The sequence below is a fragment of the Passer montanus genome, unplaced genomic scaffold, assembly GCF_014805655.1.
Source record: "Passer montanus isolate IOZ18808 unplaced genomic scaffold, ASM1480565v1 scaffold2, whole genome shotgun sequence".
Taxonomy (NCBI): Eukaryota; Metazoa; Chordata; class Aves; order Passeriformes; family Passeridae; genus Passer; species Passer montanus.
In genome coordinates, this window is record NW_024366591.1 from 21267473 (window position 1) to 21282805 (window position 15333).

The 15333-nt window shown below is 43.0% G+C and overlaps 1 protein-coding gene across 1 annotated transcript; it reads left to right on the plus strand.

The window, feature by feature from the left end:
* Positions 1–2637: 2637 nt before the first annotated feature.
* On the plus strand, positions 2638–9046 carry ZBTB2 (zinc finger and BTB domain containing 2). The gene is made up of 2 exons (XM_039707231.1): positions 2638–2831; positions 4817–9046. Exons 1-2 carry the CDS (start codon positions 2659–2661, stop codon positions 6177–6179), a joined length of 1536 nt encoding a protein of 511 aa, XP_039563165.1. The 5' UTR covers positions 2638–2658; the 3' UTR covers positions 6180–9046.
* The last annotated feature ends 6287 nt before the right edge of the window (positions 9047–15333 follow it).

A 15333-nucleotide genomic window follows, 5' to 3' on the forward strand; every position in this document is an offset into this window, starting at 1 on the left:
GAGGGCGGCAGCGCCCCGGCCCGGCCCGCCCGGGCTGAGGGCGAAGGGAGAGCGGGCCCGGCCGGGGCCGCGCCGGTGCCCTCCGCCGTCGGAGCGGCAGCCCGCTTGGTTGCCCGTAGCCGGCCCGGTCCCGGCGCTTCCCCGGTGTCATCCTGGGCTTGTGCCGCCCCCTTTTCCCAGCGAGGCACCGGAGCCAGCGCCCTGCCCGAGCCGGCTCGGCCCCGCGTGGCTCTCGGCCCCGCCGCACACATTCGGTAACCCCCAAAGCCGCGGCGGAGCGGGCCGGGCAGGGAGGCAGCGTCCCCGCGGGGTTTCGGGCACAAGAAGCATTTCTCACACTTGTTGAGTCGGTCAGCGCTGACACAGGGCCGTGCCGGTGTTAATCGCCGCTTCATTTAGCTAAGGGTAACATTGCTGAGCACACGCGTACCTGTACTGTGCAAAGTGCCTTCCTCGCTCCTTTCATCTGCCCTGTCATTTCCTTAGAGTGTAATTACTGCAGCGCTTCCAGCTAGAGCGTTTAGATGTCATCCAGATACATGCAAAACACAATGTTGTGCACATGTATAATTTTTTTAAAAGTTCAATTCGGGTCGTTAAGGAAGGGCTTGCTGTTTGGGGTAAGAGCGAAGCTCCAAACTAAACACACTTATGATGGTAATAGCTAGGAAGAATGCTTGTCTGGCTTGGAGTGCCTTCACATTGGTGGTTTGCTCTGCTTGGCAAGTTTTGTTATCCAAGTGCAAACCAGACTGAATTTAAAAATGTAGAACACAATAATCAAAGGTAAAAAAAAAAACTCTAGCGTGTTTTCTGTAACATCACCCACATGGGGCATCTTGCAGGATTAAATAATATCAAATATGATTTCTGTTCCTGCTGACAACAAGTATTCCCTCTTGTGGAGAGAGAGAGAGAGTCTTAGCACATTGTATGTACAAACTTAGTTATCCAAACGTTAGTTTAGGGAGGAGGATATGTACCTAAAGAGAGTTAAAACCTAACTTCTTTTTCTCTTATTAACTGTAAGAAAATAATCAGCTGTATCTTACACTGTATTTCTTTCTTTGTCTTTACACCCTTGTCTCCAGTGAGTTCTGATCTCAATGGATGCAAAAAAATGCATTTTGTCAGCCTGGTTATCCTTTAAATATGAGGGAGTTCTTCCCTGTCCAGCAAGTAGAAATACTTGCATCTCTAGTGACTAAACATACTGGCATATGTGGAATACATTTCTGTTCTATTTCCCAAAAAGCCATGCTTTTACTGTATAAAAGAAACTAGCTGCTTGAACCTGACTTAAATTCCTATAACTTGCTTTTAAGTTTAGAGGGGAAAATGCCCAAGACTATTTATAAATTTTTTTATCCACTTCTAGTTTCACCTTCTCATTCTGTTCTGTTTCTGTTCTGGGCATTACATGGCCAGGAATTTTGTTGGCTTCTCTTGCTGTTTTGTATGCTTATGTACAGATTTATATTGCTTCATACTTTCACTTTTGCCCAAAGCTCTATTTGCTTTGATGAAGTTTGTTTCCACTTGCTGATCTTACTAGCCCTGTATTCATCCATGCATCCAACCATGGGTAGCTGTCCTGATGTGTTTTCCGATGTATTTTTTCCCCCCAAAGCTACCCATTTTTGCTTCCAAGACTGCCCTTGAATCCTTGAGAAAAAGTTTATAGCTCTTAGGTAGTTTTTTGTGGACAGCCTCCAGCATCTGGTCCAAGGAGGTGCCCAGGAGGGTGAGGGGCAGTGGAAACCCTGGCGTAGCGGGGCTCGGTCAGTGCCACATTTCACTGTTGGTCATCCTACCTGCAGTGGACAGAACTGCACCTCTCATCTCACCCTTTGAGTTTCTTGATTTTCTAGGCAGGCATGAGGCATGCAGACTTCTTAAAAATGCTGTTGTGGCTGGTCTCAATAAATAGATCAATAGTTATTAGGTGAAAAGGTTGGCCCCTCCTGTATTGATAGTCCAGAGTTGCCAATACCTGGAATGAATTCACTGTTTGAGCCTGGGAAGATTCAGGTATGTATCTGGTATTTCCCAGGAGAGGGCATAACCATCACCAAAGTTGAGTTATTTAATGCTGGCCTTGGATTCAGCTGGAGGGACTCATAACTGTTAGGTAAAAGATACACAGAGACACTGAAAATCCAGGTTAAAAGTATCTAACTTGTCTTTTATTGGGTTGTGTCACTCCCACTGGTGTAGGTGAGAGTGACTAACATCAGAATGGAAAATCAGTTTTCCTATTTGAGCAGACAAGTGGCAACCAAAAGACTTTCTTTTCCCCACTGTGTATAGGTGTTTTTACTACTTGTTAATATATCTTCCTCTTCCTTAGCTATTTATATTTCTGTATCCAAGTACCCACACCATGCCTTTCCACAACACTTTGGTCCTGGTTCTCCTTTGCTCTTTAAGCCTTGGCAAATCACTCACACCTTGGTGAATCGCATTTCCCATCATGAAAGAGAAATCCTTGCCTATGTGTAAGGTATCTTTTCTACAGTAACTTGGGATTAAGATGTGTTACTAAAGTATGGCATCTGGATATTGGAGAAAATATCTGTTAAGAGACAGCTACTGTTGCATCTGTGCATCTACTGTAAAGTTTTACATGCAAGTCATTTGCTTTTCAGAGTGTAAAAAATGGATTTGGCCAACCATGGACTTATTCTGCTGCAGCAGCTAAATGCTCAGAGAGAGTTCGGTTTCCTGTGTGACTGCACAGTTGCCATTGGGGATGTCTACTTCAAGGCACACAAATCTGTCCTCGCTTCTTTCTCCAACTACTTCAAGATGTTGTTTGTTCATCAAACCAGGTAACTCTAAAAAGGTTCACCGTTTACATGTTGTTCAGCTAACTAAGCTAAGGAAGTCTAGCAACAAAATGTTCTTTTTGCTTCTTGTTATGACATAAAGAGCGTCTTAACTGCAAACAGTCTTACCTGCAAACTAGAACCTCGCGTTCAAACATATCGAAGTCGAACTGTGATTCATTAACACTAATTTTATAATTTAGCATAAATTCTTTATCCTTAAGAAAACATAGAAAATTTAATTTCTACAATTGAATACTACTTCAAGGATCCTGTCTTCTCTCCTGCACTTTCCTTCCCCCAGTCACTGTCTTCTACGCTGTCTTGACACTGTTCTTGACGTTTGTGTAATGTTACATACAATCCAATAAGTACTTGCTAGGAGATTTTGAGAAATAAACTTACAAAAGAGGTATATGTGTTTCATTTCTTTGCAGTTTATTGTCAATTAAATAATAGAATACTATATAATGGTGGAAAATAAGGGGGGTTGTGGTATTTTTCTTTCAGTGTTTTTTTATTATTATTATTTCTGTACCACAGGCTTACATTGAGGAGATTGAAAAGACCACCAGGGTGTGAGATTTAAAGATATTTTGGTCTTTTTCCAAAATACTTGAACTAACTCAAAAAGTTAGTTAAGTGATTCAAACTTAACTCTTTGGCTAAGAGTTCTTAGCCAGAAGTGAACTGCTAGGACAGAAGTGCATTTGCACTTCTGAAAAAAGACTGCAGGCAGATGTTAGCACTCTTGATACTCCTTCAAAAGCACGCAGTCATCTTTGAAAGACAGCATTGCAAGTTTACTTTTGAGTCATATGTCTGAATTCAGAAGCAGTCACAGAGAGAGCTCAAGAAGGGTGCACCTCAAGAAACTGAAGAATTTGCTATAATTTCCTCCTCAGCTTGGTAGCCTTCTCTAGTTAGAGCATTCAGACCACAGCACGCAATCATGTCCATTTTTGAATTTTTGTGGTTTATTTATGTTTGTTTTTAATAGAGGAGCTACAGATACTTATGAAAAATAATTAGAATCCCAGTTCCTCTCCTGTTAGCTAACTGACCTGACAAAGACGTTCCCTCTTGTCTTCTTCTGTGAACCTTGCCTTACTTACTTTCTGCACAGAGATACAGGCTTAGCTAGAACAGTGGTAGCTGTCTCAGTCCAGAGCATTGTGAAGGTTGATGCATAGGGCACACTCTGAGCTGGAGGAGGGTGTTGGTTTCAGTCCTGTTTGGCTGAAGAGTGGATCACAGCCAAAGCATCTCCCTTTGAGTGCTCTAATCAAGGGACTGCTAGACTGACCAGGCAGTCCACTGGTGCTGCTGTTTCTCCCTCCCTATGCAAGGAAAAAATCTGCTGTTCTGCTGTGTAAGGAACCTGTATTCCAGGGGTTACACCTGTTGCATCAGATCCCCAGGTGAATTCATACCCTGTCCTGCATGGTTTCTGGATCATAATGCACTTGGGACAGCACAATACTGCACATTTGCAGAACTGTAGCTGTAAACCCTAGTAGGACATAGAAGCCCAGCAGGTAAGTGCCAGATGAATTAGGTGTTTTCAGGGCTAAATACTGAGAAAAGTTTATTGGACTGTGAATTTAGAGTCCCATGCTAGCAGGTTGTAATTTCGCTACAGATGTGTTTGAATCCAGCCAAGAAAAGGGGGAAAATGTCTTTGCAGTTTAGAAAATATATTAGTATGTGACAACTCATTTACAACATAACAGCAGTTTAAAATGGTATAGGTTGCAATGGGACAGCTTTTCTTTCAAGCCAGTTACTTCACTGAGGAAAGAAGTCATCTTTCAAGTAGCTCCTAAGATTAGCTCTTTCACAGTAAAGCATTTCCCTTAATATTTATTGCAGATTCTGTCTTTTGAATTTAAGTAGAAACCTCCTGTTTTTATCAAGGCTTGAATAACCTAGAACTGGGAAAAAATATTTTCCTTATGTCTTATTTATAATTTTGTTTCACCTTTCAGTGAATGTGTCCGTTTGAAAGCGACCGACATACAGCCAGATATCTTCAGTTATCTCTTGCATTTGATGTACACTGGGAAGATGGCACCACAACTCATTGACCCAGTTCGACTAGAACAGGGAATAAAGTTTCTGCATGCATATCCACTAATTCAAGAGGCCAGCCTTGCAAGTCAGGGAACTTTTTCTCACCCAGATCAAGTCTTTCCATTAGCATCTTCATTATATGGCATTCAGATTGCAGATCACCAGATAAGACATCCCACTAAGGTTACGTCAGCGACTGACAAACTTGGGCGAGAACCACGGCCTCAGACATCCCGGATGAACCAAGAGCAGGCTTCTGAAGGCTCGCAGCTCTCGCAGCTGGGTGCAAATCTGCCACAAGTGACCCGGACAAATATGTCTGCTTCTGACCCATTGCCATCTTCTCTATCTCCGGAATTGGTGTCTGCTGCTGGGAATAATTCACCTTCGGGAGAAGAGGGCAATATGGAAGCATCTTCTTCAGATGAACAGCCTGCCTCTCTCACAATAGCACACGTCAAGCCAAGCATTATGAAAAGGAACGGAAGCTTCCCAAAATACTATGCCTGTCACCTCTGCGGTCGCCGGTTCAACCTGCGCAGCAGCTTGCGGGAGCACCTGCAGATCCACACGGGAGTTCCCTTCACATCTAGCCAGCAGGGAGAAAGTAATATTTCTTTGTCTCTTTGTAACAACACGGCTGATAAAGATGCCATGGAAGTGCCTGAAGCGGGGATGATTAGTGACAGCGAGCTGCAGCAGATCTCAGACTCCCCAATAATTGATGGGCAGCAGCAGTCAGAGACACCTCCCCCCTCCGATATCGCAGATATTGACAACCTGGAGCAGGCAGATCAAGAGAGGGAGGTAAAGAGACGGAAATACGAATGTTCCATCTGTGGTCGCAAATTTATTCAGAAAAGCCACTGGAGGGAGCACATGTACATACACACGGGCAAGCCCTTCAAGTGCAGCACTTGTGACAAAAGCTTTTGTAGGGCTAACCAGGCTGCCAGACACGTGTGCCTAAACCAGAGCATGGACACGTACACGATGGTGGATAAACAGACTCTGGAGCTCTGTACTTTTGAGGAAGGCAGTCAAATGGACAACATGCTAGTACAGACCAACAAGCCCTACAAATGTAACTTGTGTGACAAAACTTTTTCAACTCCCAATGAAGTAGTCAAACATTCGTGCCAAAATCAAAACTCTGTCTTTACACTAGAAGAAGATCGCTCCATTCTGTTAGGTGGTGGGGACACAGAAGCCACAGAGACTGATAACGCAGTGTTAGCCTCCATCAAAAAGGAGCAGGAAGCAGTGTTGTTAGACTGAATGTGAAACCTATATCAATTTTTTAAAGTTTCTTTACTCATTTTTTATTAAATCAATTTTTTCCTCCCCCTACCTCTTACCTCACTTACCCCACCATCTTTTCCAGCAACCTCCTTCCCACCCTTTGTCTTCAGCAACCAGAACTGTACTGGCACATTAGGAAATTGGACTTTGCCTCTCCCACCAAAACAAACAAAAAGCTCTTGCATCAAACCACAACAAAATTGATTTTAATACAAAGGAACATGTGAAAAAACAATCCAGCTAACTATGTTGATAGTATTAGTTATTCCAAATTTAATAGATTTTAAACAAAATTTAGATTGCTTAAAAGTGTATTTAGATACAATGATGAGTGTAATGAGAAACAGAGTATCAGTTTGGTAAGCAAAGGATATATGTATTTTAGTTTCCCTGGTAGAAGGCATTTTGAGATCTGGCAGATTAAACACCGTGCTCTTTACAAGTCCGCATGCAAGTTGATTAAGGTTATAACCTAAGCCCTCAGAACTTTTCCTCAAGGAATGCAGAAATCTCTGTTCATTGAGTTAAAAAGAGCTGAGGGTGTTGGTTTTCTTTTAGCTGTATGTCTTCCTTCAAGTATGCCTTTGGGTATCTGTTTCAGAGTCAAGCAAAGTCGTTACTTAGTCAAATCTGACTTAAGTAGCTGTAATAGTAATGTGATGGCAATCTTTATATATATATATATATAAATACTGTATATGTATAAAGATTTATATATATATAAAGTGTCTGTGTGTATATTTGGTACAGGTAAATAAATGCACACATCCTTTTTAAGTAACTGGCCGTCTGCTCTCAGATTCAGCCTGGAATGTCTTTTAGTTGTTTGACAAAGCTAGTCATTGCACAGGTTGCATTTAGCCAAATTTGAAATGTCCTGAGCTGTGTGCATTTTTATTGACCTGTTGAAGAGAAGCCAATAGGTAAGTGTTGTCACCCAAGCTACCAAGGAAACTAGAGAAGTGGCATACTGGTGAGCACTGCACCATCATTAGTGCAGCACATGCGTGTGTTGTTAGCTATACAGAGCTTTGAGTCATTCTGGATGAAAGGAGAGAGAAAAGCTTTATTCCCTTACTCAGGCAAGGAATGTCCATGATTGCATTTGGTCTAATGGCATGAGTTAAGAGGAAGGAAAAGCGGTGTTCTAGCAACAGGTGATCATGGTTGTTTTAAAATGAATCTGTAGTGCTGGCTGGGAAATTCTGCTCTATGAGTTACTTTGAAAGCCAAGACAAAGCCTGCAAAACCTGAAAGGATGAATTCTGTAGTTTTAGTTACTGCTGATGGTAGTACTGCATCTTTGTGTTAAAAATCAAGTTGTTGATTTTTATTATTTTATATAGATGCCCAGATTTTTTGCTGGTAGCCTAAAAACCTAAACTGACAGCAGCAGTGAAGCCCACGGAGCAATTACTGGGCCAACAGAAGGTCTAAGTGGACAGAAAAAGTGCCCCATCATAAATGGAGACAGTGTGTGTTTGGGGGGAGGGGTGGGAGAGGGCAAGTCACAAACCACAGCTCTTCTCTGTGTATACGTTTAAACTGAATATCATCTTTTTGTGTATAGTTAAGTTCTCAGATTTGTAAGTTTTTATACATCATTTCATTGAATAAAAACTGAATTAAATGGGATATGATTTATTGAGTTGAAGGTGAAAGGTTGTTGGTGTTCGGTCTTCCTGATGAGCTCTTGCTGAATGAGTTAATTTAAAAGCCAAGCAATGTATTCTGTTTATCAGACTAAAACCTCCATCACACAGGTGAACAATGAGCTTACTAAAACTTGAGGTGGATTTAGCGCAAAAAGTCTCTACATACTAGATTTTTTCCCAGCTTATTATGATGTGACCATTATTGTAAAGTTTATTGTAAGTGATATTGATTTTATTATCTGTATTTTATTAGAGTAATAGGTTTAAAATCAATTGACTTCAAAGTATAGAAGTCTTTTGAGGTAAAAAAAATAGCATCTTACAGAATTATTTTAGTGCTGCCCATTTTAAAACTTTAGGTCCTTCATCTACCAGTATAATTTCCTTAAATGTGGATTTTATTTAATCTTTCTTAGTCCAAAAGCTCTCAGAATACAAAAACAAAAGAATAAACCTTTCCTAGTTCAGGGTAACGTCAGCTTTTGAGGTGTCTGTGGTTTAGGGGATAGTCACAAGTTCATTTCCAAAATGACTGAAGCAGTTAGTTACTGCTTAGATGCCTTTTTTTTTTTTTTTTTTTTTTTAATCCAGTGCTCCAGTTCTGCTGTGGGCAAAGTACAGCAGTTCCACTCAACTCCCCAGATGGCTGGTTGTGTAAGGGTGCACGTGGCCACAGCATTTGTTGTGAGACATTATTCCTGCTCTCACTTCTCCACTCTTTGGACATCATGATGTTTGCTAGGTTACATACTGAATGGACTCAAGTAAAAAACAACCAGTCTTAAAAGAAGCTATTTTTCTGCCAAACCTGTTCCTTATTTTAGCTCTGCAGAAGGTTTTGAACAACTCACAGATTGTGCAGAGACGGAGATGAGCTGGGAAGAGCCTTGCTGAAGGCAGTGTTGCTGCTGGCAACACCCGGGATGCAGAAGATGGGAAGTGGTGACTCCCACGTGGGCAGGTGGCTCCTCTGGAGGGCACTGTGGCCTTGCAGGCTGGTGTGCTGCCCAGCTAGAAGGAGCAGGGTAGGGCAGGGAAACAAGCAGCCGTGGAAGGAGTTGGTTATGATGGTCCTGGCTCAGCAGAGATACTTTCACCTGTTAATATTTATTCTTATGAAATAACACTGTCAGGTAAAGAGAAAAAGAAAACACAATAAAGAGACTTTTAATATGTGTTGAGCTATGATAATGGTTTCTTTTAAATACCCTTTTATTGTCTGATGCTCCATCGGGATATTTAAGTCATTGCCTTTCAAATTCATGAGCAGTTTTGTTCCTTTACAACAAATTAGAAACAGTATATTCTGGTTATTAACAGCTGCCTCAAGAATTTGGGAAATTGCAGCACAAATGCAGTTTTGCTCAAGCTTCTTTTTCTAAACCCTCTGAATTATTATTACAGTAAGAGATAACTCCAGGGTTTAGTTTTCAGTTTGACTTGGAGATTTGTGACTGCGTTGCTCATTGCTCATTCAGACTGCTCACCTGCTGAAGTTGTAAATTTTCTACCAAATAAAAGCAGACATCTTGGCAGGAGCTGCTGAGAAGTTGGTGAAAATCTGCCATCATTCAAGGCCGTGGGCTGGAACTTCAGCTCCACGCTTTTCCAAAGGAGTATCTTCAAAAGTAATTTCCTAGGCATGTCACTTGACGTCTCTGCCTTGACTTCAAAAGTACCAAACACCTACAAATCTCTCTGCTCCAAAAGAGGATTATCTCTTCTGAAAGTGAAGTTCGCAGTCCATTGTAGTCAATATTTTCCCATCAAGTATCTTCTCCATCACTGGTCTGGTAATCTTTCTGCTTCAGCAGGGGGAGAATTTATCAGAAGATGCTTGTATTACAAACATTGAATACTTAAAATTGTGCTCCTGTTTACACTGCAGAGCCTTCAGTTGCTGTCTTGGTGTTTAAAAAATCTGGCTGGCTCTTCAGCTCCAAATCCCATAAAATAACAGTCTCAGTCACAAAAAGTTGTCAGTTGCAAGAGGGAAAAAAAAAAAAAGAAACCAATTTCATTCTGTTTACTTTAAATAATTTCTTTGGCCTTGCAACATCTTTTACAGCAGGTACTATGGTACCTGCTGGCATCACAGTCTCTCAGAATGTTTTTTTCCCAATCTGCTTAACTGGAGGATTACCTGTTTGGGTATTTTGCCTTTTTGGAGAGTAATGCAATTGTTTAGCTATACTTATCCCAAGGACTTAAAGATCAAACTGATTCATTCTTAACCAAGTTCAAGTAATTTTCCTTGATTGTATTTCCACACCTTTTAATCTTGAAAAGTAAACACGTATAAGGGAAGTTAATTTTGGGGTTCTATCATTGATTCTCTTACTTACTGCTTCCCAAAAGTCAACAAGTGTTTTAAGATACTTCATAGTTATGAATGATTAGGAGTAATTGGTTTACTTTAAAAAAATAAAATTTAAAACCCATTAGATTCCTACTTCAATACTGTAAATGTTACATTGTTAATTACAGCAGCATACTTTGGTTAATGAAATCTAGGTGACAGACTACCAGTGGTGATGGAAGCTGACTGTTCAAATAGTCCAGCTCTTACTCTGAGACAGAATGTTTCCATTTCTACAGCTCTTATTTTGTTCACTTGTTTTTGTCTGTGAAAAATGCCCATTGTCACTGGCTAATGAAATCCCACTCATACCAAAAGTAGAACAAAGCAGAGAGAAGCAAGCAATCTTTTGCAACACCATAAATACGTATTTGCCAAATTATCTGTGATCATCTCTAGAAATAAGAGAAATTCACTGTCCTTAAATATGGGCTTCTATCAAGTCTGCCATTAAGAAGGACATATTTAGCTGAAAGAACATAACACATTTCCTCTGCAGCACAGCCCTGGTGCCATGATGTTGGTGCATCCATGATTTTGAACACGTCACGTGTGCCAAGATGTAAGAGCTCAGCATGGCCTTGGAGCAGGTGGCAGTGACTGTTGTCATTCCTTGAGGTGCCAGTGTTTCAATGCCAAAGGAGCTGCCAGCAGGACTTCCTCATATTCAGTCCATGCCTAATGCCTTGGCCAAAGCTGAAGCCTTCCTGGAGCCTTAGGAAATCTGCTCAGGGAGGAGAAGCAGAGCCACAAAATTAAAGTTAACACAAATGTTCACTTACTGTACTGCTCTGTGGAGTGTGGAGGAGGTTCCCAGCACTCCAGCATGCCTCAGCACAGACCCACAGCCTGTATCCAATCTGCTGAGTGTCAGGACTCATTTTGAAGCAGCTCATACACTTTCTAAGGGAGCTTTCTGATAAATCCATTGTTTCCTTCTATCCTTAATCTCTCAACCTCATGGTTAAAGCACTTTCTATTTTGTTACCACTGTATTGTGCAATTCCAGTTTCAGCAGTGAATTATTTTATATATTGCCATTGTTTATTTGGGCCTCTCATATTCACAGAGCAATGTACTCTGTCAATCAAGATTTATTTCATGATCTTATCAGGTAAAAGTCAAGCCAGGCTTCAATCCACTTTTCATTAATTAGTCTGATTTTTCATTGTGTTGCTTCAACAATTCACATGCTCATTAACTCAGGAACTGACTGAAGCACATGCTTATGAGCACGAGAGCTGCCTGGCTGGTGGTGAGGGTGCTCATCCTTCCTTTGCCTCACGCTGCAGGTGTCCCCTCCATCACCCCAGGAAGCAGAGAACCTCAGCAGCCTGACTTCTGCTGGATGTGCTGCCAAAGGCTTTTGGGGTAAGCTGGTGTATCCCTGCCTCCCAACTTGGAAGCCTGGTCTACACCTTTCCTGTGGCTTGTTGCAGCTCACTCCATGAAATATCGTGTTTTCTGCCGGGCTGTTGGGGTCCACTCTGGCTAGCTATGGACCCTTGCCCACAGGATAATTCATAGACAAAGGTAAAGGATTGAGAAGCGCTCTCCACGTGGGAAATGTTCTCCTTTATTCCAAGAAACACACCAGGTGGACAAACCCTTGGGAGAAAGAGGGCATTTCCTGGTGACAGGGGACATTTATACCCTGGGATGGGGACAGAGGGAGAGGTCCACAGCCACTGGGATACCAGTGAGGAGTGGCGAGGGGAGGGGTAACCCAGGAGGGACCACCAGGGGGTACTGGGGTGGGTGAGGGAAAGGCCATGTGATGGGGGAAAGGGATAACAAACCACATGATATAACATAAGCTATACAGTGCAATATAAAACTATTCTGTGCAAATTCCCAATCACCCAGTGCAAGAGAACAACTAAATAAACTATGCACCACAACTCCAAAGACTTCCAGGCTCATCAGACACTGCCAAGCAGTCACTTGTGCCATGCTGCAGGCGTTTCAATGTTCAAGTGGGTGAGGGAAAGGCCATGTGATGGGGGAAAGGGATAACAAACCACATGATATAACATAAGCTATACAGTGCAATATAAAACTATTCTGTGCAAATTCCCAATCACCCAGTGCAAGAGCACAACTAAATAAACTATGCACCACAACTCCAAAGACTTCCAGGCTCATCAGACACTGCCAAGCAGTCACTTGTGCCAGGCTGCGGGCGCAGGTGCCGCTGTTCCTGCAGCCACGGGCACTTCTGCCAGCAAGGCTGGGCCTGGGCAGGGGCTGTGCCTTGGCAGCACCGAGCAGGAGCCAAGCGAGAGCTGCTGTGGATCCTGACCTGAGCCAGTCTGGCACCAGATGCAGCAGCGATCTGGAGCTCTGCTGCACACGCAGCTCTAGGTAAGGACAAGCACAGGCTTTAGGGCAGCCCTGAACGTGGACACTGGCCACAGCCTCTCTGTTGGTGTTATACTGCCAGCACGAACTTCCCAACCCAGCAGGAGCAGGCCTTTCCTGAGCGTCCTGTAAAAGGGTAAAGTCTGGAAAATGTGGATTGTCAGGTCCTTCCACCCCAACAGTAGTGCTCAAAGGATGTGAAGTGAAATAGTCACTCAAAGTCTGTGACGCAGCTGCGCAGCTGCTGAGGAAAGGGAGGGATGCCCCATGGCCAAACCAGCACCACTCCAGCTGCTGGCACACAGACAGACGTATACACAGAATATGGAGTAATAATTGTTCAATAATAATAATAATCTTGTTATTTGATATGATTACATTCTTATGCAGAATTAATTTTTTTTAATCTCATTTTGAGTCACTATTGCAATACTGATAACAGAATGGGACCCAGAGCAAGTCCCTTGTGCACACTGATTTGTGCACAAGAACTGAAAAAAAAAACATTTGTAGAAACTTCATTCTTGTTCACTGAGTTTATTAAGGTTCAAAATTGTCATGCCCTTTTAAATGAAACTGTAGTATGATATTCATTTTTTAAAAACCATGCTACAGGCATGACTTGAAGGATGTAAGTATTACTCTGCACCACTCTCCTGTCATATAGGAAATGTCTCAGAGCAAATGGCCACAATGACACCAGTTTTTTCTGAGTTTATCTGCTGCAAGTGAAGCAAAAGCAAAAATCAGCAGAAGAAATCAGCTGAAATATGAATCAGCTTTCATCTGTGTGCAGAGCTGTGCCACATAGAGTGGAAAGCCAACGTGGTGAAACAGCAGCTCAAACTAAATGGGGAGAGCCTGAAAGAACTGAGCAGTTACTCAGGAAGCAGCCAGCTAAGCTGTGAAGTTGTGATCACGCCTGTAAGGACACCACCTTTCCTGTTTGGGGGTGGGGTTTGGGTTTTTTGTTTTGCTTTGGGATCTTTTACATTATATTAACTATTTCCTCTTAGAAGTGTGGTACACTTGTCCCAGGGAATGGGAGCACTACCTCCAGTTCTCATTAGCTCAAGGGCCAGAAATATCTTAGCTTGGGATTTGCATTTGTGTCTTAAAAGAGCATACTACGCATTTGGAAATGATGGCTGTATTAATGCTTTTTCCACCCTTCCCTCTGCCATAGATAGCACCTCTTTCTCCTAAAGGAGATGTTTTATGCTTCAAAAAGAAGTTGACCTAGAGAGATTAAAAGTCATCAGCTCCTGTATCAATGGTAGACCCATGAGAAATTCATCTAGTGTTGCAATGCCATAGAAAACATCTCCCTGCTTCAGATACCACTGCAAGGGAGTGTGAGCTGATGGTTTACTCTACATGTGGCCATGCTGGTGGGCTCCCTCAGAGTGCTTACAGGAGCTGAGGCTTTGCATGGTGAGAGGAAAAAAGTGCAGCTGCTGCTGCCAAGAGGATTTATTTGCTCTGTCATGCAGCTGCCAGTAGCGGTATTCCCTTGCAGAGCCACACCTCTGTGGTGACTCTTGCATGAGGAAATGAGCACATCTATTTCCTATTGCTGTCAAGGAATGTGATTAAACATGGCTCTGAGAGCTGGGAAATAGAGATACAATGACAGTGGCACTTAGCACTGATGTCTCTGCCACTGAGCATAACCAGGGTTTCCAAAGCAGTGACACTCCAGGCTTCAGGAGCTCTCTTGGACAGAGCTGAACTGCTCTGCCTGAAGTGAGGCAGGAGGTTTTGCAGAAGTGCCAGCTTGCAAAGTGCTATAGACAAGGGCAGTTCCTCAGTCTGTGTTTAAAACCTACCAGCTGGGTGGCAAAATTGTTTTTCAGTGTCTGATGGGATCAAGAAGATACATTTCTTGGTATTATCCTGCAGCAGGAAATGTGTTAAGATTACACAGGTGAGTTGCTCCAGCTCTCAGGAACCCAAAGGAGATCCCAGGGAATTCAAGGGTGTGCAGAAGCGATGTTTAGGTCCAGGAATGGCACTGCCTCTGACAGGGACTTTGGTGGCAAAGTCACTCGCTGCAGAAACCATGCTGGGCCTGTCAAGGGAGCCACAAGCCCGGCGCTCTCAGAGCAGGTCCTGTGCTGGCCATGCTCCCCCTCAGCTCCTCCTGCTCCTCCTCACTGGCAGAGAGAGGGAACTGGAATGTCCTTGACTTGGGGTAAGCACTATTCAGCAACAACTACATCACCACGGTGTTATCAACATCGTTCTCACACCAAGTACGAACACATGGCACTGCACCAGCTGCTAGGGAGGCAATTAACTCTATCCTAGCCAGAACCAGGACAAGGATTAGGGCTAGGGTTGGGAGAGAAACAGAGTGCTAACCTCTCACCAGAATGGGGCTGCGAAAGAGCTGCTGGAGGAAGAAGGAGGCTGTAAAAAGTCAGTGTAACCACTGGTGGAGAGTGCAGGCGTGGGACACTGCCTGTTCAGCTGGAATGACACCAAACAAGTATTTTAACCACTGCAGCCACTAAAGAGAATGTGATTTTCTCCCCTTCTCACTCAGTCTTCTCTAATTCCAGCTTCAATTTTCCCTTTCACTTGAGAGCATGTGCAGGACACGCCCTTGTTTCTGTCCTGTCTCATGACAGGAAAAGGGAGAAGGAGGCAGAGGAATCCTTGATGTCCTCCATGAGGGGAGTGGGTTGAGATATCTCCCATGATCTTGGCTCTGTTGTGCCGACCATGGCATGGAACACACCCTTGATGTCCT

What these genes read in the sequence shown, in the direction of transcription:
- ZBTB2 (XM_039707231.1), top strand. Translation starts at nt 2,659, where the DNA reads ATGGATTTGGCCAACCATGGACTTATTCTGCTGCAGCAGCTAAATGCT. An exon ending in TTGTTTGTTCATCAAACCAG is followed by an intron (nt 2,832 to 4,816) that starts GTAACTCTAAAA and finishes TTCACCTTTCAG; the next exon opens with TGAATGTGTCCGTTTGAAAG.